Source organism: Phacochoerus africanus, chromosome 8, assembly GCF_016906955.1.
Source record: "Phacochoerus africanus isolate WHEZ1 chromosome 8, ROS_Pafr_v1, whole genome shotgun sequence".
NCBI lineage: Eukaryota > Metazoa > Chordata > Mammalia > Artiodactyla > Suidae > Phacochoerus > Phacochoerus africanus.
Genome location: NC_062551.1, coordinates 90,972,827 through 90,995,341, shown reverse-complemented (window position 1 = coordinate 90,995,341; position 22,515 = coordinate 90,972,827). Strand labels below are relative to the sequence as shown.

The following is a 22,515-nucleotide window of genomic DNA, read 5'->3' as shown; positions in this document are numbered from 1 at the left end:
GGCTGTAGGTTCTTTCTGGGGGAGGATGCCAGCAGGCTGCTCTTAAGGGCAATCAAGAAAGAAAGGACTCGCTAACATCTCTCCCCAGGAGCTGATAGGGCCCTGGCTCTCTGCTTCCAAGGGAAAAATTGCTCCAGCGAACCCATTCAAATATCTCTCAGCAAATCACCGTCACCTACAGCCAACTCCTTTTCCGCCCATTGGCTTATTGGAAACTTCAGCCACTCCATGCCTCCCGCCTCTCATCCGGGAGCCAATAGGAAAGATTAACTTCTCGTAACTTAGCGTCATCAAGTACAGTAATTGCAATTGGCTATTGGCGCTATTGATCCAGAAGTAGGCGGGGCCAAGCCAGCCGGCCTATATAAGAAGAGGACAAAGGCGGCGCGCCGCCTGTGTCATCCGCCATCTTGTGAGAAGCAAGGTGGCCTCCACGTTTCCTGAGCGTCTTCTCCGCTTCTGCCTCGACCGCCCCTTGGTTACAGACATGTCTCGGGATCGGTTCCGAAGCCGGGGCGGTGGCGGTGGCGGCTTCCACCGGCGCGGAGGGGGCGGTGGCCGCGGCGGCCTCCACGATTTCCGCTCCCCGCCGCCAGGCATGGGCCTCAATCAGAACCGCGGACCTATGGGGCCCGGCCCGGGCCAGGGTGGTCCCAAGCCCCCGATCCCGCCACCGCCTCCGCACCAGCAACAGCAACAGCCGCCGCCGCAGCAGCCGCCACCACAGCAGCCGCCGCCGCTTCAGCCGCCGCCGCACCAGCCGCCGCCGCATCAGCAGCCGCCGCCGCCTCCACAGGACTCGTCCAAGCCCGTCGTTTCTCAGGGGCCCGGCCCGGCTCCCGGAGTAGGCAACGCTCCCCCGGCTTCTGGTTCGGCGCCTCCCGCCACCCCCCCGACCTCCGGTGCCCCCACGGGGTCGGGCCCCACCCCGACCCCGCCGCCCGCCGTCACTTCGGCGCCCCCCGGGGCACCTCCCCCTGCGCCGCCGAGCGGCGGTGTCCCCACCACCCCGCCTCAGGCTGGGGGCCCGCCTCCTCCACCCGCAGGGGGCCCAGGCCCCGGACCTAAGCAGGGCCCGGGACCTGGCGGCCCCAAAGGCGGCAAAATGCCAGGCGGGCCGAAGCCCGGCGGCGGCCCGGGCCTAAGCACCCCTGGCGGCCACGCCAAACCGCCGCACCGAGGCGGTGGGGAGCCCCGCGGCGGCCGGCAGCACCACCCGCCGTACCACCAGCAGCACCACCAAGGGCCACCACCGGGCGGGCCCGGCGGCCGCAGCGAGGAAAAGATCTCGGACTCGGAGGTGAGTGTCTCCCAGAGCTACGCGTCGGTTTCTCTAAGATGGCGGCGGCCCCCTCTTTTCCCTTCCCTTCCCCTCCCCGCCCTCCATTTTGTCGGAGGCCGGAAAGAGCGCCTGCGCGCGGGAGACGATGGGGGGGCGGGGCCGGCTGCCGGAGCGGGAGGCGGATGGCGTGGGTCCGCTAGCAGGCCCCTGTGGTTGGCCACCCGACTGGCGCAGCACTCGCGGTGGTGGCTTTAAGGTGATGCTAAGCTATGGTGCGCCGTATTGAAACTAGCCGACTTTTGGAACCAGAGCAGAGTGAAATGTAGGATTGGAGAGATGGAGGGAGTTCCGGTCCTTAGCGCGCAGGCGCAAGTCTTGTCGTTGACAATGACACTTCCGTCCCTTTCTCTTCTTGTTAATACTTAAGCACTCTTCTATGTTTTGTCTGCTACGATTTTGATTCTGTCGGGAACACTCGGCATACGGCTGATGAGGTCCTGTTATGGAGCTTAATCTAAGGAGGTCTTCCTATTCGATCCCAAGAGTATACTGGGTGATTTTGGCTGTTTGCTTTTAGGATTGTAGTTGTGTCATAAGTCCCGTAAATGTAGTAGCATTTTTTGTTTTTAAATGGAACAGAAAAGCGACTCGATTGGTAACATCCTGTTTGGGGAAAAAAGATTATTACTGGGTTTTCCTATTTTCCAGAGGTCATTGGTGTCTGAAAATACCTTTTTTTTCATTAGGGTTTTAAAGCCAACTTGTCTCTCTTGAGGAGGCCTGGAGAGAAAACTTATACCCAACGTTGTCGGTTGTTTGTTGGGAATCTACCTGCTGATATCACAGAGGATGAATTTAAAAGACTATTTGCTAAATATGGAGAACCGGGAGAAGTTTTCATCAACAAAGGGAAAGGATTTGGATTTATTAAGCTTGTGAGTGTGGTTATTTGTTTTTCTGGGGGGGGTTTTTTTTTTGGTGTAATTTAAAGGGTCTTGTTTTTTCCTGATACAAACATACTGTATTTTAAACTAACCAGCAAGGATAAATTGCTTTTAGAATTTTTTATCATGCTCAAATTAAGGATGCAACATTACGCAGTATAGTGCGTAATGTTGGTTTCTCAAGAAACAAGGAGTTGGGTTGGTAAGGTATTTACCTTACCTCCCTAGAGCAATGTCAGGAAGGGCTGCCTGGAGATAGTTGAACTGAGCTGGTGGAAGAATCGTATTGGGAAATAGGCTTGCGACAATTTTAGGGTGGATATCAGCCAGTTTTGAGGTCATTAACATGAATGTATGTCTTTCAGGAATCTAGAGCTTTGGCTGAAATTGCTAAAGCTGAACTTGATGATACACCCATGAGAGGTAGACAGCTTCGGGTTCGATTTGCCACACATGCTGCTGCCCTTTCTGTTCGAAATCTTTCACCTTATGTTTCCAATGAACTGTTGGAAGAAGCCTTTAGCCAGTTTGGTCCTATTGAAAGGGCTGTTGTAATTGTGGATGATCGTGGAAGATCTACCGGGAAAGGCATTGTAGAATTTGCTTCTAAACCAGCAGCAAGAAAAGCATTTGAAAGATGCAGTGAAGGTGTTTTCTTACTGACAACGTAAGTTTTTTTAATGCTTATTCTGGCAATTTTGATTTATTGATCTGTATGAGGAAACTGCACTAAAATAGGAACAAAAGTTAAGATGGAACCATTTTTGTTGTTAGAACTCCTCGTCCAGTCATTGTGGAGCCACTTGAACAGTTAGATGACGAAGATGGTCTTCCTGAAAAACTTGCGCAGAAGAATCCAATGTATCAAAAGTAAGATTGATTAAACTTCGGGACAGTTTTTGAGTATGAACAAGAACTTGTTTATAGTAGTTTTTCAAGTTTGCTTAAAATACACTAAATTCTTCAAAATGGAAATGCTTAATTAGGAACTCTAGGCTTATAAAGTTAGCAGTTTTGAATCAGTGTATCCTTTTTTGTTTTGTTTTTTTAGGGCCAAACCTGTGGCATATGAAGGTTCCCAGGCCAGGGATCAAATCAGAGCTGTAGCTACTTGCCTATGCCACAGCAACCACAAATCCGAGCCACCTCTGCCACCTACACCACAGCTTATGGCAACGCCAGATCCTTAACCCACTGAGTGAAGCCAGGGATTGAACCTCTGTCCTCGGGGATGCTAGTCAGATTCCGTTTCCACTGAGCCACAACAAGAACTCCAATGTATCATTTTGGGCATTAACATGTACTATTTTTGCTGGAAAGATAACAACCAAAGTGGTTTTTATTTTCTTCTGTTATTTCCTACAAGTGACAGGCCCACTAGAAGACCAGTGTTTTTTAGGGGAAATCAAACATTTCTGTGTGCATCCATAAATTGGTTCATGTTTAAATATTGTCAGGGAGAGAGAAACTCCTCCTCGTTTTGCCCAGCATGGCACATTTGAGTATGAATATTCTCAGCGGTGGAAGTCCTTGGATGAAATGGAAAAACAGCAACGGGAACAAGTTGAAAAAAACATGAAAGATGCAAAAGACAAATTGGAAAGTGAAATGGAAGATGCCTATCATGAGCACCAGGCAAATCTTTTGCGTCAAGGTAAAAGTTCCCCCTGTGTGAATTTTGCTGTTAGGATCAGTTGCCTTTTTAGCTTATTAGATAGAATTTAATGTGACTCTAAAATAAAATTTTCCAATGTTCAGATTTGATGAGACGCCAGGAAGAATTAAGGCGCATGGAGGAACTTCACAATCAAGAAATGCAGAAACGTAAAGAAATGCAATTGAGGTAAAGTTTTGTTAAATTAAAATTTACCTTTTGCTTTCTGCATTAAATGTCTCTAAATTTCGAAGGTGAATCAGGATGTACAGAGGTGTTAAATATGACGTCAGTGTTGTTTTAATGCCTAAAATTGGAATAGAATAAGATTTTGGTTAATAAGGCTCAAACTATGTTGGAGTGTTTGTAGAGCTATTCTCTTTAAGAGTCACTGTCCCCCAGCCTTTGTATTTACTCTAACCTTGGCTTATAATTTTTGGCCGTGCCCAAGGCCTTTGGAAGTTCCCTGGCCAGGGACTGACCATGCACCACAGCTGCAACCTTAACTGCTAGGCCAACAGGAAATTTCCCAAATTGAATTTTTAAAATCTGGCTAACACTGGTCTCTTTTATGCTTGATGAATTTTCTAGGCAAGAAGAGGAACGACGTAGGAGGGAAGAAGAGATGATGATCCGTCAACGTGAGATGGAAGAACAGATGAGACGCCAAAGAGAGGAAAGTTACAGTCGGATGGGCTACATGGATCCAGTAAGTAACCTTTTGTAATGTGGAATTTTTTTCTACAAAATTTATAGATACCTAGAGTGAAATTTTATGCATTTAAATATAGTATTTTACATTATGTCCATTCTGCCACTTTTCCTTTTTACATTATGTCCATTTTGCCACTTTTCCTTTTTAACACTAACACGTTAAAATTGATATGCTTTGTGTTTTATCTTCTCATTGGGTAAGCCAAAAGATTTCATTGATTGAGAAGCTTTATAGATCTTTTGATAATGGATTCTCAATAACCGGTTTCAGAATATTGATTTTTAAAATTGCCTGAGTTTTTTCCTTAAGTTGAAAACAACTTTTAGGTTTTGGAAATAACTTTTGTACTCTAGAATATTTGGTATGGGTATGGTTACAGATGTATGAAAGATTTTTTTTTTTTTTTCTTTCAGAGAGAAAGAGACATGAGAATGGGTGGTGGAGGAGCAATGAACATGGGAGGTAAGAATGAAAATTAAATTAGTGATACCACTGGAGAGCAATATTCTGGATGAGTTGTAACCAGCATTTTTGTTTCCTAGATCCCTATGGTTCAGGAGGCCAGAAATTTCCACCTCTAGGTGGTGGTGGTGGCATAGGTTATGAAGCTAATCCTGGAGTTCCACCAGCAACTATGAGTGGTTCCATGATGGGAAGCGACATGGTAATGTATCCTGTGGGACATAGCTCAAAAGGAAGTTCTCATTTTCACAACTTACGTGTGTGTGTTTTTTGTTTTTGTTTTTCAAGTAGGTGACTGGACTTCTTTTAGTTCCCCTATCCTGTAAATCCGTAATATTGAGGAATACTTTGGCAACATAGAAGAACTCAGTGTGGTAACCTAAACAATTAAGGTTGCCAACAAAAAGTCAATGCTGTTAGTAGTATGTGGAGTTACCTTTGGCAATAAGTAGACTTAGTTGCTTTCCATTATATTGCTTGTGTTCTCTTGCACTCTAGCGCATGGCAAATCCAAATTCTAAATGGTAGATAATATACCTGATTCTACATCACAGCGAAAATAATCAAATGGCAAACTGTCATTCATTAAGCTGGTATTTGCCATAAGTATGAATCAGGCTTGTTTGTAGCTTTAGGCATATTTTAGTGATGTGTAGGACTTTGACCTATATTTGGTGTGACTTGACCCATGAAAAGGAAATTGTTTTTAGTCTTCGGACTCGTCGTTACCCACTTGTTGGGCCTGTCTGTAGGTACACTTCTAAAATACACTGACATCTCTGTTTTGCTACAGAGTAGCAAAAATCAATGATAATTTAAAGCATACTAGTTGAGTTCAATTGCTCTGAACCTTCTTGATGCTGTTACATTTTAGCCATACAGGTAGCCGGTCAGAATGCTTTAGAACAATCAAATGAATTTGGTCTGAGTGGCTGTATTAGGGCTTTACAATCCTTATTAGAACTGAATATCGGCTTTAGAGGTGGGTTTGGAGAAAAGTGCATTTTCACAACTGAATTGAATCTGATTAGCTCACCTGCAGACTTTTCAAAGGAGGGAAGCTGCAACATGTAGCTTACTAGATTCATTTTACAAATAGGAACATAAGGATTTAGAGTGGGGCCTCATCTATTTAAAAATCTACATAGGCTTTTGAGAATTAGAATCATAAATAAATAACTGGTTGGGTTAAATTTAGTGCTGTTAGCTTTCTTCAAATTACATTTAAAAAATAATGTGGGTAACATTTCGGTATCTATGCTTCCTAAGAGGCAGGTGAAGATAAGTTTTTTGTAACACTAATTTGACATGATGTTCCCACAGTTAAGGTTCTGTAGTACATGTAACATGGAGTTCCTGGGTTCTAAGATGTGTAAAACCCCCAAACTTCCTTTTTACCTTTTTGAGATACAACATAAAGTACAATGCGCTGAAAACTTAAAATTTTAGGATTTTGAAAAATAGTTTTGAAAGATTGAGATTTAGTGTTTTCAAGTAGCCCTGTAGTATTTTGTAGGAAGCATGTTGAAATTATAGGGACAGTTAAAACCCTGATGCCATTTTAATTTCTGGGAGTTTTTTGGGCTTTTTTTTGGTGGTTGTTCTGGTTTTGGGTTTTTGGTTTTTTTGGGGTTTTTTTGAACAATACTCTGAGTAACTTGTTCTATTTTAAATGGAATTTGAAAGGTAGTTCAGTCTGCTTTGCTTGCATATCTGTAGGGTTCTTCTGTTTGGGATTATAGGTTTTTAGAACTTAGAGAAGTACCTAAACTAGATGGAATAGAATCCTGCTTTATTGCAGTCACTTAAGCTTAGTGTTAATGCTCTTTGGGAGACACCCAAAACAAGGAATCATAACTCTCAGTGGACTTTTCACAGTGTGGCTGTTATGAGGGTGGGCTTGTATATTCAGTCAGTTTGCAATGATAGAGGATGATAGAGAACAGTACTGTGAACCTAATTGTCTCTGGTTATATAGTAGTGATGGCTTTGAAGGTGGTATACCTGTGAGAACATGGCAACACACTTGTAAATCAAGTTACTGTGCTGGTTAAGTGACTAAATCTGTTAGTCTTTTTGCTTTTTCTTTTTGTAGTCTGGTAGCATTTATTAAAAACTTTGAACCTTTTTAAGATTTCTGCAACTTAGCAGATGTGTCTTAAGATCTTGAAAAGCACAAGGTTTCTTATGCAGCCACTAACTGGTGAGTAGGTCTTTGTCACTTCATTGAGTGAATTGAACCTGTCTGGTTGGGCTTGTTAGGCTTACTTGGAAATTAATTTCCTGTTCAGACCTTGAAAGTGAGAAGTTCGTAAGCTTTTTCAGTGGGTTTAATCTGATGTGAAATTTTTTAAAACTCATTTTGGAATGGGTTTTCACATCTGCACTAATTCTTAAATTTTTTAGCACTACAGGGAAGATCTATTCTTTGAAACAGGTGTATGAGAATGGCTCAAGTGGGAACATACCACAAGGCATGTATTATCGTAAACTAATTTTCAAATTACCCTTTTTTCCTTTCTATGTTCCCGGTACCTGTGGATCGACTCATTGGTGATTGTATCGACGAACGTTGACTACGGAACCTTCTAAAATATTTACTTAACACACATGGACATCAACTACATATAATGAACTGTTAATTACTGTTCCAATAGCGTACTGAGCGCTTTGGGCAGGGAGGTGCGGGACCTGTGGGTGGACAGGGTCCTAGAGGAATGGGGCCTGGAACTCCGGCAGGATATGGTAGAGGGAGAGAAGAGTATGAAGGCCCAAACAAAAAACCCCGATTTTAGATGTGATATCTAGGCTTTCATTCCAGTTTGTTTTTGTCTTTTCTTGTTTAGATACCAATCTTTTAAATTCTTGCATTTTAGTAAGAAAGCTACCTTTTTATGGATGTTAGCAGTTTATTGACCTAATATTTGTAAATGGTCTGTTTGGGCAGGTAAAATTATGTAATGCAGTGTTTGAAACAGGGGAATTTTTCTTCCTTTTTTTCCTTTTTTCCTTTTTTTTTTTAAACTGTATAATGTCCCTCAAGTTATGGCAGTGTACCTTGTGCCACTGAATTTCCAAAGTGTACCAATTTTTTTTACTGTGCTTCAAATAAATAGAAAAAAAATAGTTATGATATTGATCTTCAACTTTGCCATTCATGCTTCTATAGCACATTAGGCTAGGTATTCCACTTGGAAAGCATAAGAGTGTCTAGGCCTTTGAATGGCATATGCCATTTCTGGGAAATGTATTTGTAGGTTGAGTATTGCTTTCTACATATAAGTGCCCCCCTTGTTTTAAAAAGAAGAAATGCACATTGAAGTAGTTCCATGATTTGTTGGCGTTACAGGAAGCAAGCCGGTGCTAAGTATTTTTAAATGGCTATGTAAGCAAAGCTGATGAACTGTTAATCTTCATTCAGGAATGTGTACAAGATTATAGAATGGGTGTAAGATTGTTGGTAGGGGGAGAAAGTGGGTATGACTCAAATGGATCTTTTATGGCCCTATGATCTAGCCTTTCCTTGAAAGTTTCTGAAGAAAAAGTGGAAATAATCATTTTGTTGCATTCCTCCATTCTTGTTTTTTAAAGAATAAGTCCCAAGCCCTCCAAATGGCTTGTATTAAACTTTCACATTTGAATTAAAGATTGTTAAACATGAAGTCTTTTCATGTATTACTTCAAGTGATTTATAAAGATGGAGTTTAGTCTGAAAAATTAAACTTGGAAGTAAGTGGAGTAATCATAAAGTAGGTTTAGTTACATATACATTTGTACTCTGTAACTTTTACATCTCCTTGTGCTACTTCTGTTGGGCAAAATCTGTAGGACTATGAAAAACTTCAAGAGCTGGTGGTGACTCATTAATAACAAATAGGCTTACAGAGAACCATTCTTACTGTGAAATATTTTTTTAACCAGTTTTTTTCATAGTTTACTTTTGATGTAGCACTAAATCTGGAGAGAGTTGATCATGCTACACAGTACAAATACCTCTTCCACCATAAAGCTTTGGAGTGCTTCGATGGTGGTGTCAGTTTATTGCCAACTTCATTGACTCTCCTTCCATTGGAGCCATTTTGACTTAATATTAAAGTAGATTGTTACTGTTGTCTGTAGTACAGAGGGAATCTGCTTCCCTAGTGTATATATTGTTAGCAGAGGAACAACTTCCTAAAAGTAGTAGGTAAAGTAATTGAATGGTTTGGCTTTGTTCTTAGTTATGTTTCCATTCAAATTTGTACATTATAGAACTCTTACTATGGAATGTGTCTTCCTCCTTTTCACCTCTGTTGGTGTTAATTGGCAAAAGTAAAATTCTAAATCAACTCTTTGTTAAAATGCTGAAGGCTTAGTATTGTGCCTGAGTACAAAGGGATACCTTTTGCTGAAACAATTGAGCACTTTGTGCATAGGAAACCTGATAATTCTAAAAGTAAAACCCTAGTGGAGTATAAAGGCATGCAACCAAATTCTGGTTGTGTGACAGACAGGTACCTGGTGTGCTAATTAAGGGAGAATCTAACTAGAAAATGTTCATTACTTTATTCACCAAGACTCTTGGAAATGGGTGGTTCGACCATAATTCTGTCAATGAGGAAGTTTTGTCCCAAGTCATTAATTGGTGATAATGTATGAGATTTTTCTGTACCGTAAACAAGGGTCTTGATTTGAAAGGAGTCCATTACAATTTGATTGAATTGTATGGTAGGGACTCCACTAATGATAAGAAAATAAGGGGTGTTCATGGGACACCCACAGAGGGTGAACTTGAATGTGTGTGGGTGGGGGCTGGTGGGAAAGTGGGAAATCTGCCTATAAAATTAATGTTTCAGTTTATTTTTCAGATTACATGCCTTTCTTTATAAGGGATGCTGGCACAGACCCCTAAAATAAGTTTTGGTAGTATTGTACCTTTGAAGAGTGGTGAAGGATGCTAATGGATAATCTCCTGAAAGTTGTGGTTTTGAAAGCCTTAGACTGTGTAGAATTGCTAAACATTGTTTAGCAAATAATGTTGGCTTAGTTTCCACTAAGTATTGACTTTTCATCACTGAAACAGCAGTGTACCAAGGATTGTAAGCTACTCAAATAGACTTTCAACAAGTCTTGGATATGATAGTTTTTAGCTTAATGTGAATTAAATCATCTTAAAAAGTAGTTTCCTAAAAGCTGATTTATGGAACTTGGGGTGGGAAAGGGAAGGTAGTACTTTTGAAGTATTTTAGCCATTTTTCTCATTTAAAGAAAGACCTGCCCTCATTTCCTCTTCTCTACTTTCTCTCATAATTTTGTTTTAAGAGGAACAGATTGTTTTTAAACTTACCACTCCTGATCTTTACATTCTCTGAGAGATCCCGGGGTATTTAGTAGATATTTTAGAAACTTAACCCATTGGCTTACCTTTAGTGAAACCATAATCCTCTTTGTTTAGCAAACTTCTAAGAGAAGTGCTATAAACCACACCACTCTTTACTAGATGTATTATACCACTAATATAAACAGATAATAATTTGGGAAATTGTAATGTTACGCCTGTGCAATTTTATAAGTGGCATATTATGGCAGATAAAAATCTAGATACTTGGCTTTTCTTGGGCAAGCCACTAAGTTGTGGCAGAATATTTTCTGGTGTTCTTGGACTGCAATTATGCACTATTAAAGTAGTGGCCTGCTACATAACTGCATTTAGCCAGCATTTCTGCAGTGCGTAACTGTGAGGAACGTAGTACCGCAAATGGCAATGGACATTAGGACCCGGATGTAGTATTCCTGCTTGCTCCGAGATTCTCATTGCCGACTGCATACAGGTAGGTAACAAGCAATATAATCTAACTTGGTGACTTGATATGTACTTTATTCCGTGGGCATTCTGACATCATACTTCTGACAATGAAATTACAGTGCAGCACCTAACACTTGTATGATAAAGCTAGCTTATATCAAAACTGCGTGGGTTTGGGTGTAGAGCTGTAATCTGTCAGGCAGAATTCAGTGCTGTTGCAGTTCTCAGATAAAAAGTGCAAACTGGATTATTTGGTACATCTGATTCAGTTGTGTGGTTTTCCTTAGTTGCATTGTAACTGAAGATAACATGGAACACGTCAGTGGTGTGGGGGAGAGGGGACCATACCATACTTGGAAAGTAGAATGCTTTCAGCATCTTGACACAGATTGTAGCATGTGATAATTAGTCTCTCTTGTAGCAAACTGACCTGCCCATGGGTCAGCAATGTCGATAATTTCACAGTGTAACCTTGGTAATTACTCTACAGGTTGAGTAAAAGTACAGTGGTTTTTTTTGGTTTTTTTTGTTTGTTTGTTTTTTGCAGTGTGATTTTAGAAAATTTTTAAAATGGGCTCTAGTGGGAACACTTTTGTTACTAACTTGGACATAGATGGGAATCTAACATGAATAGTTAAAGCTCTGTGATTTACCTAAATACATATCTACTCTAAACCTGGGGAAAAGTGGTGTGGCATGTTGACTTGCCTATTGAATCCATGTTGGGAATCATTTCCCAATCGTAAGACTTCGTCGTATTCTGTAGGGTAACTGCAAATGTTCAGAGTAGCTTTTTGAATTTGGTTCCCTTAGCTTGAGGGATGTGACGTTATAATCCAAAATGTTTAATTATGAAAACAGTAGTAAGTCTTCAAAAGCATCTTCCTTTGTTGCTTAGGATTTAAACTTTTCAGTCGACTGTTGTTCCAGACCTCAATTCAGCTGAACTTTTTGGTCTATGAACTGGTTTTTAGCTACCATGCATGAGAAACAGCTTTCATAATGTTTTCTGCTCTGTAACTGAGAAGTTTGGTTTACTTTGCATAAATATTGGTGAAACTCTTCATGACTGAGAATTTTCTTTCATTATATCAAGAAAAATGACTTGCCTTTTGGCAAGCAGTTCACAAGGTGGGGACAAATTTGTGCTTAATATGTAGTCCATTCAACCAAGTGACTTTGTTCTCCTGCTAGGTAAAAGAGCAAATGGTGACTAGTTTAGTTCTCTATATTAGTAACAACGCACATCAAACAATACTCAGTGACATTCTTGACATTCTGCAACCCTGATAGGGTTTTTCCCATGGGATAATCCATTATGGTGGCCAATAATTGCTACCATGGTTCAGTGATTGTATAGAAATAAAAGGTCAGATTTATTTCTTAACAGTAACAATCTTGAGAGAATGTACTTGTTAAAATATATATATGGACATCATTCGGGTGGGGGGTTAATTTTGCTTCATTCTACTTATTTCAAGACGAATAGGCTTTTGCACTTTCGATGAGAAACCTGTGACTTAAGTTGATTCTAACTAGGTTTGATTTGTAAGTAGCTATAATTTGTGAATCTTAGTGCAGAAGGTCTTTTTAAAAGATCAGTCAAAAAGCTGGGGATTAAGTGGGTTTCAGTAATAACTCTATACTGAGGTGCTTGCATTGTATTTCATAGTCTTTTCTTATTACAAACCAAAATTACTATTTTTAATGAGAACGGTCTGAAGTTCAGAGGTGTGATGCCAGAATGTATTTTCGTACTGTTAGGCCCTTGGAACAGATACCGGTGCTTTATGAAAGATGAAAGAAATGCAATGGGTACTCTTCACATAAGGTTGCAAAACCTACAAAGAATGCTCAATAGATTCACTTTTCCCCAACGAACAGATAGATGCGTGTGACTAGTTTTGGACTTATAACCTTAATGGGGGTTGCATGTTTCCTATTGTTAATCATTGTCAGCTGCAGTGACATGATCCACAGTCCTGCATTTACTGCCTTTCCCTTAATGATTTTGGACAGGTTCTAGAGAGCCGGGATGTTTGCTCTGGGCCTTTACTTGGTTTTGGCTTTAGCTGATACTGTTTCAGTGCTCTGTCAGCTAGTGCAGTTCCCAAATGGCTGCCTATTAGGGAAAGAACTCAGAGGATTTGGCTGCTCCTAATCATCTGTCATTGCTGCTAGATAATGATTGGCAATTTTTAAGACTCAACTGTGGAAATCTCACAGTTGTTGGTAAACCATCAAACATAAAAATGTTGCTTTTGAACACCAGTGCTGAAAAGATTTTATTTGGAGGGTGAAAAGGGGGATGGAAGGCAGAATAGAATAATCTGGAGAATGGAGGAAGAATGCAAAACGATATAGTATCCCTTATGGATGGTACATGTGCAACAGGGAACTGTTTCATATACCCTTGGCAGTCACTGATAATCAGGAAGGAAGAAAAACCTGGAATTTGAGTTAAGGCTGATCTTTCTGGTTTTTGTGCACTGTGGCCCTGCCAGAGATAATATAGTGAAGGTGAATGTCTTCTCCCTCAGAAAAATTCAGGTTCCTTGCTGTCCTGATAAGGCATAGCTTCCCTGCCCTAAGTTAAAAACTCAGTGAGGACTTAAGAGGGAAAGAATGAGGCCAATACTTAGGAGTGCAGATAACAACTGCATTGTTGTGTACTGTGGAATGGGGAGGGCACTCTTGGAGGACTCCTGCTGAAGGTGGTCAGTCCACCTGAGAATGGAAGACATACTTGGTGGGGAGTAGGGTATGTGCTTTTATATGAAAAGAGCCGATGTTAAAACTGATTTGGTGAGGTAAACGTTGTCACATACCTTCACATAAGGGATAGTATATTTTGGGTTGCAGTCAAACTTCATTGTGCTCAGACTGGTGAAAATAGTAGTTAGGCTTTTGTGTTTTAAAAGAAGAAACAGCTCTCATTCCAATTCAGGTGTCTACAACTACCTTACGTCAGAATGATTTTAGATTTTTTTTCCCCCCATAAAGTTTCTTCCTATTTTTTATGCTGTAACTTGCCCCCCAATCTTTGTCTCTGGAATTTTACTCTTCAAATTTTGAAATTAACTAGCATTTTCACATCTTTTTGCCCTTGTCTTTTATATTAACTTTTTCTTATTATTCTTTAGGTAAGAATGATTGATGTTGGCTGATACCGGAGTGTTCATTCACTTGAGGTAAGTTTTTTGGGAACTCTTTTTTTTTTTTAATTTTTTTATTTATTTATTTTTTGTCTCTTTGCTATTTCTTTGGGCCGCTCCCGCGGCATGTGGAGGTTCCCAGGCTAGGGGTCAAATCGGAGCTGTAGCCGCCAGCCTACGCCAGAGCCACAGCAACGCGGGATCCGAGCCGCGTCTGCGACCTTCACCACAGCTCACGGCAACGCTGGATCGTTAACCCACTGAGCAAGGGCAGGAACCGAACCCGCAACCTCATGGTTCCTAGGTGGATTCGTTAACCACTGCGCCACGACGGGAACTCCTGGGAAGTCTTAACAGAGATTAACCTTAGAGGATTTGGGGTTTGATTTCTATTTAATGATTTAAGCTATATGGAGTGAAAACTGATTTTTAAGGTCTTCTTTTCTAAGATAATACTCCTATGTTTTTGGTTTTTTAAATAGGCGTGTGCCTGTGGGTTTAAGTGGATTGTAATGAGAAAAGGTTGGGAGTATTTATTACAAAATAGAGTTTATTACAAAGTAGGATTGAAAAAGATGAAAGATTTAGAGAAGATGTAGAGAAAACATAGAAGATAGAGAAGTCTTTTTTTGCCACACCCATAGCATGTGGAAGTTCCTGGGCCTGGGGTCTCAACCCAAGCCACTGCAGTGATTCCACCAGATCCCAAACATGCTGTGCCACAAGAGAACTCCAAAAGAAGTTTTGAATTTAGAAATGCTGTATTTTCATTAATTCTACATTCAGTTTTTTGAACTAATTCTCTTGAGAGTCCTTTTTACGTAAAATGTAAGAAACAACTGTCTAGTCATTGGGAGGGTAAATTCCATAAGTATAGTTTACCGTTGAACATGGGTTTGGTTTCCAGAGTTCACTTAAGGAGTTCCCAATGTGGCTCAGTGGAAATGAATCTGACTAGCCTCCATGAGGAGGCAGGTTCTATCCCTGGCCTCTCAGTGGGTTAACGATCTGGTGTTGCTGTGAGCTGTGTTGTAGATCTCAGATATGACTTGGATCTGGTGTGGCTGTGGCATAGGCCAGTGGCTACAGCTCTGATTTGACCCCTAGCCTGGGAACCTCCATATGCTGCAGGTGCGGCCCATTCACTTAAAATGGCAGTTTTTTGTTTTGTTTTTGTTTTTGTTTTCAGTAAAATAAGTATTACCATACATGTATGTGTATGTACTACTGTAGTACTGCATGATCTGGGTTTGGTGGAGTCCACGAATATGGGGGCCAACTGCAAAATTATGCATGGATTTTCAAATGCTTCTAATCCCTTCTTTTTTTTTTTTCTTTTTGTCATTTCTTGGGCCACTCCTGTGACATATGGAGGTTCCTAGGCTAGGGGTCCAATCGGAGCTGTAGCCACCGGCCTATGCCAGAGCCACAGCAACGCGGGATCCGAGCCGCGTCTGTAACCAACACCACAGCTCACAGCAAGGCCAGGGATCAAAAACCTCATGGTTCCTAGTTGGATTCGTTAACCACTGAGCCACGACAGGAACCCCACCTCTAATCCCTTCTGTTCAAGGGTCAACTGCATTTGAAGAAAATTTAGGCGAGTATAACCTTGGTGTGGGCCAGGTTTTTTCTAAGCACTAGTGTAGCCCAAAAAACCTCAAAAAACCAACAGTGTTGGAACCTGTGCCAAAATACATACCCATTGTTGATGCCAGAATAAAATATACATGTTAAAAATGAATAAATGTAATACATGTTTTGGGCTTGGGTTTTGGGGCGGGGGCGGGGGGTATTTTCCCACACCCACACCCATAGCATGCGGAAGTTCCCAAGGATCAACTCCGTGCCATAGGTACAGCTGGATCCTTAACCCCCTGAGTTGCAGGGGAACTTCTGCTGAGTGTTATTTTTAACAAACATATTTTTAATGATAGGTGGGTAAGATAATTGTTTTCAAGACATCACACAGCATGAAGTGATCAAGAAAAGCCACAACCTGTTTAGACTGATGAAGCTTCTAGGTAAGTTCAGTTATTGTTACTCTATAAATTGCCTTCAGAAGAACTCTTAGGTTGTATACTTTTTACAGCCTACTGAGTATGGCAGGCCTCTTCTGTTTGGCTAAAGCCTCAGAAAAACGGACTTTTAAAGAATATGTATATTTACCTCTGTCCATAGAGGACTGAAAGGAAGGTTCAGAAAATTTGAAGTTAACCTGTTTTTCATTGAAATAATTAAAATAGTGGGGTCACATGCTTAGGATTAGATGGAAAACTAATATAGATGATATTTTTATTAAGAAAAATGACTCTTTTCTAACTATTACTTGCAACCATCTAAAAAACACCACCTCTCCAGGAGTTCCTGTCTGTTAATACACATAATACAGAAACATTCCTTTGATCAGCCTATTTAATGAACTCAGGTCGGATATACCATAAAACTTATAAATCGCTTATATAACTAGAAAACAGTGTTTTAAAACAATTCACTATTTTTTAAAACAATTCACTATTTTTATTAAGTCAGATTCCACTGGTAATGAAAACTTTTCTAACCTAAGCTGTTTTACCATGGGTAGAGATTTCTCTAAATTTACATCTGAAAACCATAAACAGAACAATCCAGTGATGTTTCTACCATGATGAGTCCTGTCATAAAACAATAATATATTTATACTAGATGCTGCATAATGTATTTCTCAACCCCAAAATGAAGCTTAATAATCTGATGAACATGCTGAGAGGCTAGATGGACCATATCTTGGCAAACAAAAATATTTCTATCCTATTAGGTTGATACGTATTTACAATGATATTTATACATGTAAAAAAGGAGAGGTTAAACAAAAGAAATTAATATTATAACATTGTTTATAAAATTTTAACAATTTCTGCCAGAAGTGACTTAATATTGAGAGGCAATTCCACTGGCAAAACAAAAAAAAAAATAGAATGTTCACGAAGTGTATATATGTAGATACTAACTTCTGAGCAATGGAGTAAAATAGAGCCTTGGTGATGTTTGAACTGTTCCTGAGCTTATGCATATACACACAATCAAACTTCCCTATTCTTTCTCTAGCTTTTATTTGAAGGTAGGCAATTTGAAAGGGCAACTCAACTCTTGTTCTAGCTGGTAAACAAATGGACATGACTATGTTCCAGTAAAACTTTTTTCAAAAAGATGGCCTATGAACAGTAGCTTACTATCCCCTCATCTGGTAAAAATTGCACTTTATACATAGGTTATCACTTAAGTTCAAAGGATTGTCATGGTTTGGAACTTAGAAGTAGGAGAATTGAGGGCTGTATCTTACACCTAGGGAGAGAGTGCCAATTAATGGATCATCTTGAATGTTAGAGATCATTAAATACTATTACTACTACATTCTGTGATTGATATAACTGTTCTGTTGGGAGGTTTAGATGGTTGTTGCTGATCAATATGTGAGAACTTAACTGATTTGTTTTGAAGTAATTGTTTCCTTTAATTGGCAGGATCAGGTGAACTGTGTCATGAAAACCAGTGAGGAAGAAGGCAAAGAAGAATAAACAGCCTGTCTTTTAATAAAGACATTTAAAAAGTCAGATTGTCGTTTTGTTTTTAAGTAGGACTCTTCCATTTTTCTAGAATTTTCCTTATATGGCAGCAACTTTCTTGGCCACAGGGTGGCCTTGGGATCTCAGTTACTAGACCAGGGATTGAAGTCAGGCCTAATTAGTGAAAGTGTCCTAACCACTTGACCACCAGGGACCTCCCTCTAGTTGACATTGTACTTATTAGATTAAGTACACGAAAAGTTGTTCGACATCATTAATAAGAAAACACAGGAGTTCTTTTGCAGTTCTGCAGGTTAAGGATCTAGCCAAAAGGTAAATGCAAATCAGAACCATAAATTATTCAACAAACTTTCAGCTGTAATATGAATATCTTGGGATCTAATGTGTGACATGATGAATTGTTACACTGCATCATAGAATTGAAATTTGCTAAGAGAGAACTTGAAAATGTTCTCAGAGAAATAGGTGATGTATGCTATCACCATGTACACTGTTGTATTTGCCAGTATACCTCAATAAAACTGGAGAAAAGATACCACCTCACAACCTCTAGGTGTCCAGAATAAAGTAAGTGTTGGCAGGGATGTGGAGAACCCTTGTACACTCTTAGAGGGCATGTAAAATGGTGTAGCCACTTTAGAAAATAGCTTGTCAGGCAGTTACCTTGTAACCCCAGCAAGTCTAGTAACCTCAGTGTATGTTGGAGTTCCCGTTGTGGCTCAGCAGGTTAAGAACCTGAGTAGTATCCATGAGGATTCACATTCAGTTCCTGGCTTTACTCGGTGGGTTAACCATCCAGCGTTGCTCCAAGTAGTGGTGTAGGTCACAGATGCAACTTGTAACTGGTGTGGCTGTGTTGTAGGCCAGCAGCTGCAGCTCTAATTCAACCCCTACCCTGGGAACTTCCATATGCCTCGGGTGTGGCCCTAAAAAAAAAAAGTCAAAAATAATGACAAGATATTTGTTCATGAATGTTAACATCATTCGTAACAGCGAGAAGGTGGAAATAAGTCACCTTATTTGGGTAAACATTGTGGCACTTCCATCCCATGGATAAACATTGTGGCACTTCCATACCATGGAATATTACTCAGCCATTAATGAAAAGGAATGAAATAGGGATATGCGCTACAACATAGACAAACCTTGAAAATGTGCTAGGAGAGGCCAGTCACAAAAGACCGCATATTGCATGATTCTATTTGTATGAAAAGGCCAGAATAAGGAAATCTAAGATAAATAGTTGCTTAGGACTGGGAGGAAGGGGAAGTTATGGGGAATAAGTGTAATTGCTAAAGGATACAGGGTTTCTTTTTGAAGTAATGAAAATTGGCTAAATTTACTGGTAATGGGTGTGTGCACACATCTGTACACTAAAACCCACTGTATCATATACTTTGGGTGAATTATATGTGAATTACATCCCAATAAAAAAGATTTTTTAAAAAGAGACCTTGGTAGTGGTGTAAGAAGAGGTCAGAGCAGTAGGCAGAGGTCAGATCATGGAAGGCTTTGTAGATCATATTAAGGATTTTTATTTTAAAAAAATTTTTTGGTCTTTTTTTAGGGCCAAACCTGTGGGAGGTTCTCAGTCCAGGGGTGTAATTGGAGCTGTAGCTGCAGCCGCTGGCCTATGCCACAGCCACAGCAACCTGGGATCTGAGCCTTGTCTGACCTACAACACTGCTTACCTCAATGCTGGCTCCTTAACCCACTAAGCAAGGCCAGGGATCGAACCTGCAACCTCATGGTTCTTAGATTCGTTTCCCCTGCGCCACAATGGGAACTCCAGCATTTTGATCTTTATCCCAAGAGCTTTCCTTGTTCTTTGCTAACAGCTTCCTAAGTTGTCTTGCCCTTTCCTCGCTGTTGTCCTTGTCAGCAGTTTCCATGATTTAATGCTTCACAACAAGCCATCCCTAACCTAAGTGACTTGGACAGCAAGTTCTGGTGTTGAGGGTTGACTGGGCTCAGCAAGGTAGATGGTGTCTGCTCTCTTCTGAAGACTATTGGGGTAGGCGTCCAAGATGGCATCTCACTCACATGTCTGATACCTCAGCTGAGATGATTGGAACTTCAGCTAATGTTTCCACGGAATGATTAGATATGTTTCCGAAAGGGAAAGGGACTGGTGTATTTGTTGAAGTCAGTGAGGAAGAGGGATTTTAGAGAATGTGTGGTATTACTTTTTAGGGCCATGCCCTTGGCATACAGAGATTCTCAGGCTAGGGGTCAAATTGGAGCTACAGTTGCTGGCCTACACCACAGCAACACTAGATCCAAGCTGTGTCCTACACCACAGCTCACAGCAATGCTGGATCCTTAACCTACTGATCAAGGCCAGGGATCAAACCTGCAACCTCATGGTACCTGGTCCGGATTCGTTTCTGCTGCATCACAACGGGAACTCCTACAGAGGGAGACACCTAAATGACATTCCGTGGCAGGAATCCCAACAGACTGGAAAGCAGCTGCACGTTGAGAAGAATGAGGGAAGCCAGCCTGTGTCAGAGAAGAGTTTTGGACTGGACAGTAGAAAAAAACTTCGCCCTTGGCAGTGATAGACCAAAGAGGAATAATTTTTGCATGTGAGAATTGATTGATATTTTACTTTGCATCTTAGGGAGACCAGCTCTCCATTTACCTCTTGGTTTGGAACCAGGGATTTCTTTTCATCAAATATTAAAAATCTTTGGATCTTTAACAAAGAAGTGGTAGTATCACAAGGACTGCTGGATAAAATCATGATGAACCCGGAGTTCCCATTGTGGCTCAGCAGTTAATGAATCTGACTAGTATCCATGAGGATGTGTGTTCAATCTCTGGCCTCGCTCAGTGGGTGAAGGATCTGGTGTTGCTATGAGCTGTGTTGTAGGTTGCAGACACAGCCTGGATCTGGCATTGCTGAGCTGTGGCATAGGCTGGCAGCTACAGCTCTGATTTGACCCCTGGGAACTGGGAACTTCCATGTGTCGGGAGTTCTGCCCTAAAAAGCAGAAGAAAAAAAAATGGATGAGATTTAAAATTTTGAGATTTGCACTGAAATAACTAATTTTCCATTAGAGAAGGAAACCAAATGTTTTCTGAACAAAAACAGATGAAAGTAGCAACATATTTTCCCTTACATGGAACCAGGTAATAGATGTTACTTACTTATCTTCCCTTCATTTTACAGCTTTTAGGTTCTTTGGAATGTGGTTGTAATCGAGATTTGTATCCTCTTGCCCCTTCTTGTTCTTTAAAAATTTTGGTAGAACTTTTAATATTTTATTAAATAAAACAAAGCAAACATTATTATGTTTTTCATAACTTTCCTTTATAGTAGAATGTGAAATGGTATTATTTTAGATTTCCCTCCCCTTTTCTCAGCCAGTCCATCTTCAAGTACTATAGACTGTACTTCTTACATGTCTTAATTCCAGCCATCTTAGTACCTGCCAGCATCGTAGCAATTTGGTGTCTCAATACACTCCACTTGGTCTCTCAAGGGGCCCTTTATTTCCTTCTCTGCCTTCACCCTGGCACTTTCACTGCTGTCATCGTTTCCTTTCTAAAACCATAATCATTTCTCCTCTGCTTTGAATCTCTTTCACTTGTACAATAAAACTGAAACTCCTTAACAGGTCACACAACTCTAGCTCTTTATTTCGTTCCAACTTTTACTATAACTTTGAAACAGTTTTCCATTGCAAACCAAACTGTTTGTACTTCCTCAAGTGTATCTTGGATTTTCTATCTCTTTGTCTTTGCACACAGGGCTCCAGCTTCCTAGAAAGGCCTTCATTTGTCAGGCTAGCAAATACCAACATTCAAAATACTATTTTTCTTTCTTTCTTTTTTTATTTATTTTTTTATTATTATTATTATTTTTTTTGTCTTTTTGCCATTTCTTGGGCCGCTCCCGCAGCATATGGGAGGTTCCCAGGCTAGGGGTCGAATGGGAGCTGTAGCCGCCAGCCTACGCCAGAGCCACAGCAACGAGGGATCCGAGCCGTGTCTGTGACCTACACCACAGCTCACAGCAACGCCGGATCGTCAACCCACTGAGCAAGGGCAGGGATCGAACCCACCACCTCATGGTTCCTGGTCGGATTCGTTAGCCACTGAGCCACGACGGGAACTCCCTCTTTCTTTTTTTAATGGCCACACTCAAAGCACAGGAAATTCCCAGACTAGAAATCAAATCCCAGCCACAGCTGCAACCTGTGCTGCAGCTGTGGCAACACAGGATCAGGCCAGGGATTGAGCCCACATCTCCAGAGTGGCCTGAGCCACTGCAGTTGGAGTCTGGGTTTTTGTTGTTGTTGTTTTTTTTTTTTTTTGGTCGAATCCATGGCATTTGTAAGTTGCTGGGCCAGGGATCAGACTTGTGTCACAGTTGGGACCTGTTCCACAGCTGTGGTAATATTGGATCCATAACCACTGCGCCACAGGGGAACTTACTGCAGTTGGATTCTTTTTTTTTTTTTTTGTCTTTTTGCTATTTCTTGGGCCGCTCCCGCGGCATATGGAGGTTCCCAGGCTAGGGGTTGAATCGGAGCTGTAGCCACAGGCCTATGCCAGAGCCACAGCAACTCGGGATCCGAGCCGCGTCTGCAACCTACACCACAGCTCACGGCAATGCCAGATCGTTAACCCACTGAGCAAGGGCAGGGACTGAACCCGCAACCTCATGGTTCCTAGTTGGATTCGTTAACCACTGTGCCACAGCGGGAACTCCTGCAGTTGGATTCTTAACCCACTGTGCCGCATTGGGAACTCCTCTTTTTTTTCTTTAGGACCACACCTGAGGCCTACGGAAGCTCCCAGGCTAGGGAACTGCAGCCACAGTAATGCCAGATCTGAGCCGAATCTTTGACGTATACTGCAGCTCATGGAGCAACACCAGATCCTTAACTCACTGAGCGAGGCCAGGGAGCCAAGCCTGGGCCTCATGGATACTAGTTGGGTAC

General features: G+C 41.2%; 1 protein-coding gene across 2 annotated transcripts; it reads left to right on the top strand.

The window, feature by feature from the left end:
* The first annotated feature begins 372 nt into the window (after positions 1-372).
* SFPQ (splicing factor proline and glutamine rich) lies at positions 373-17,590 on the top strand. Of its 2 annotated transcripts, XM_047793296.1 has the most exons (13): positions 373-1,300; positions 2,029-2,217; positions 2,592-2,893; positions 3,001-3,096; positions 3,684-3,880; positions 3,985-4,069; positions 4,472-4,589; positions 5,009-5,057; positions 5,138-5,259; positions 7,715-10,867; positions 13,986-14,033; positions 15,935-16,021; positions 17,501-17,590. In XM_047793296.1, the coding sequence occupies exons 1-10, from the start codon at positions 488-490 to the stop codon at positions 7,850-7,852; spliced, it is 2,109 nt and encodes a 702-aa protein (XP_047649252.1). In that variant the 5' UTR covers positions 373-487; the 3' UTR covers positions 7,853-10,867; positions 13,986-14,033; positions 15,935-16,021; positions 17,501-17,590. The 2 variants fall into 2 exon arrangements, with proteins under 2 accessions (XP_047649252.1, XP_047649253.1); XM_047793297.1 differs by lacking the exon at positions 7,715-10,867.
* The last annotated feature ends 4,925 nt before the right edge of the window (positions 17,591-22,515 follow it).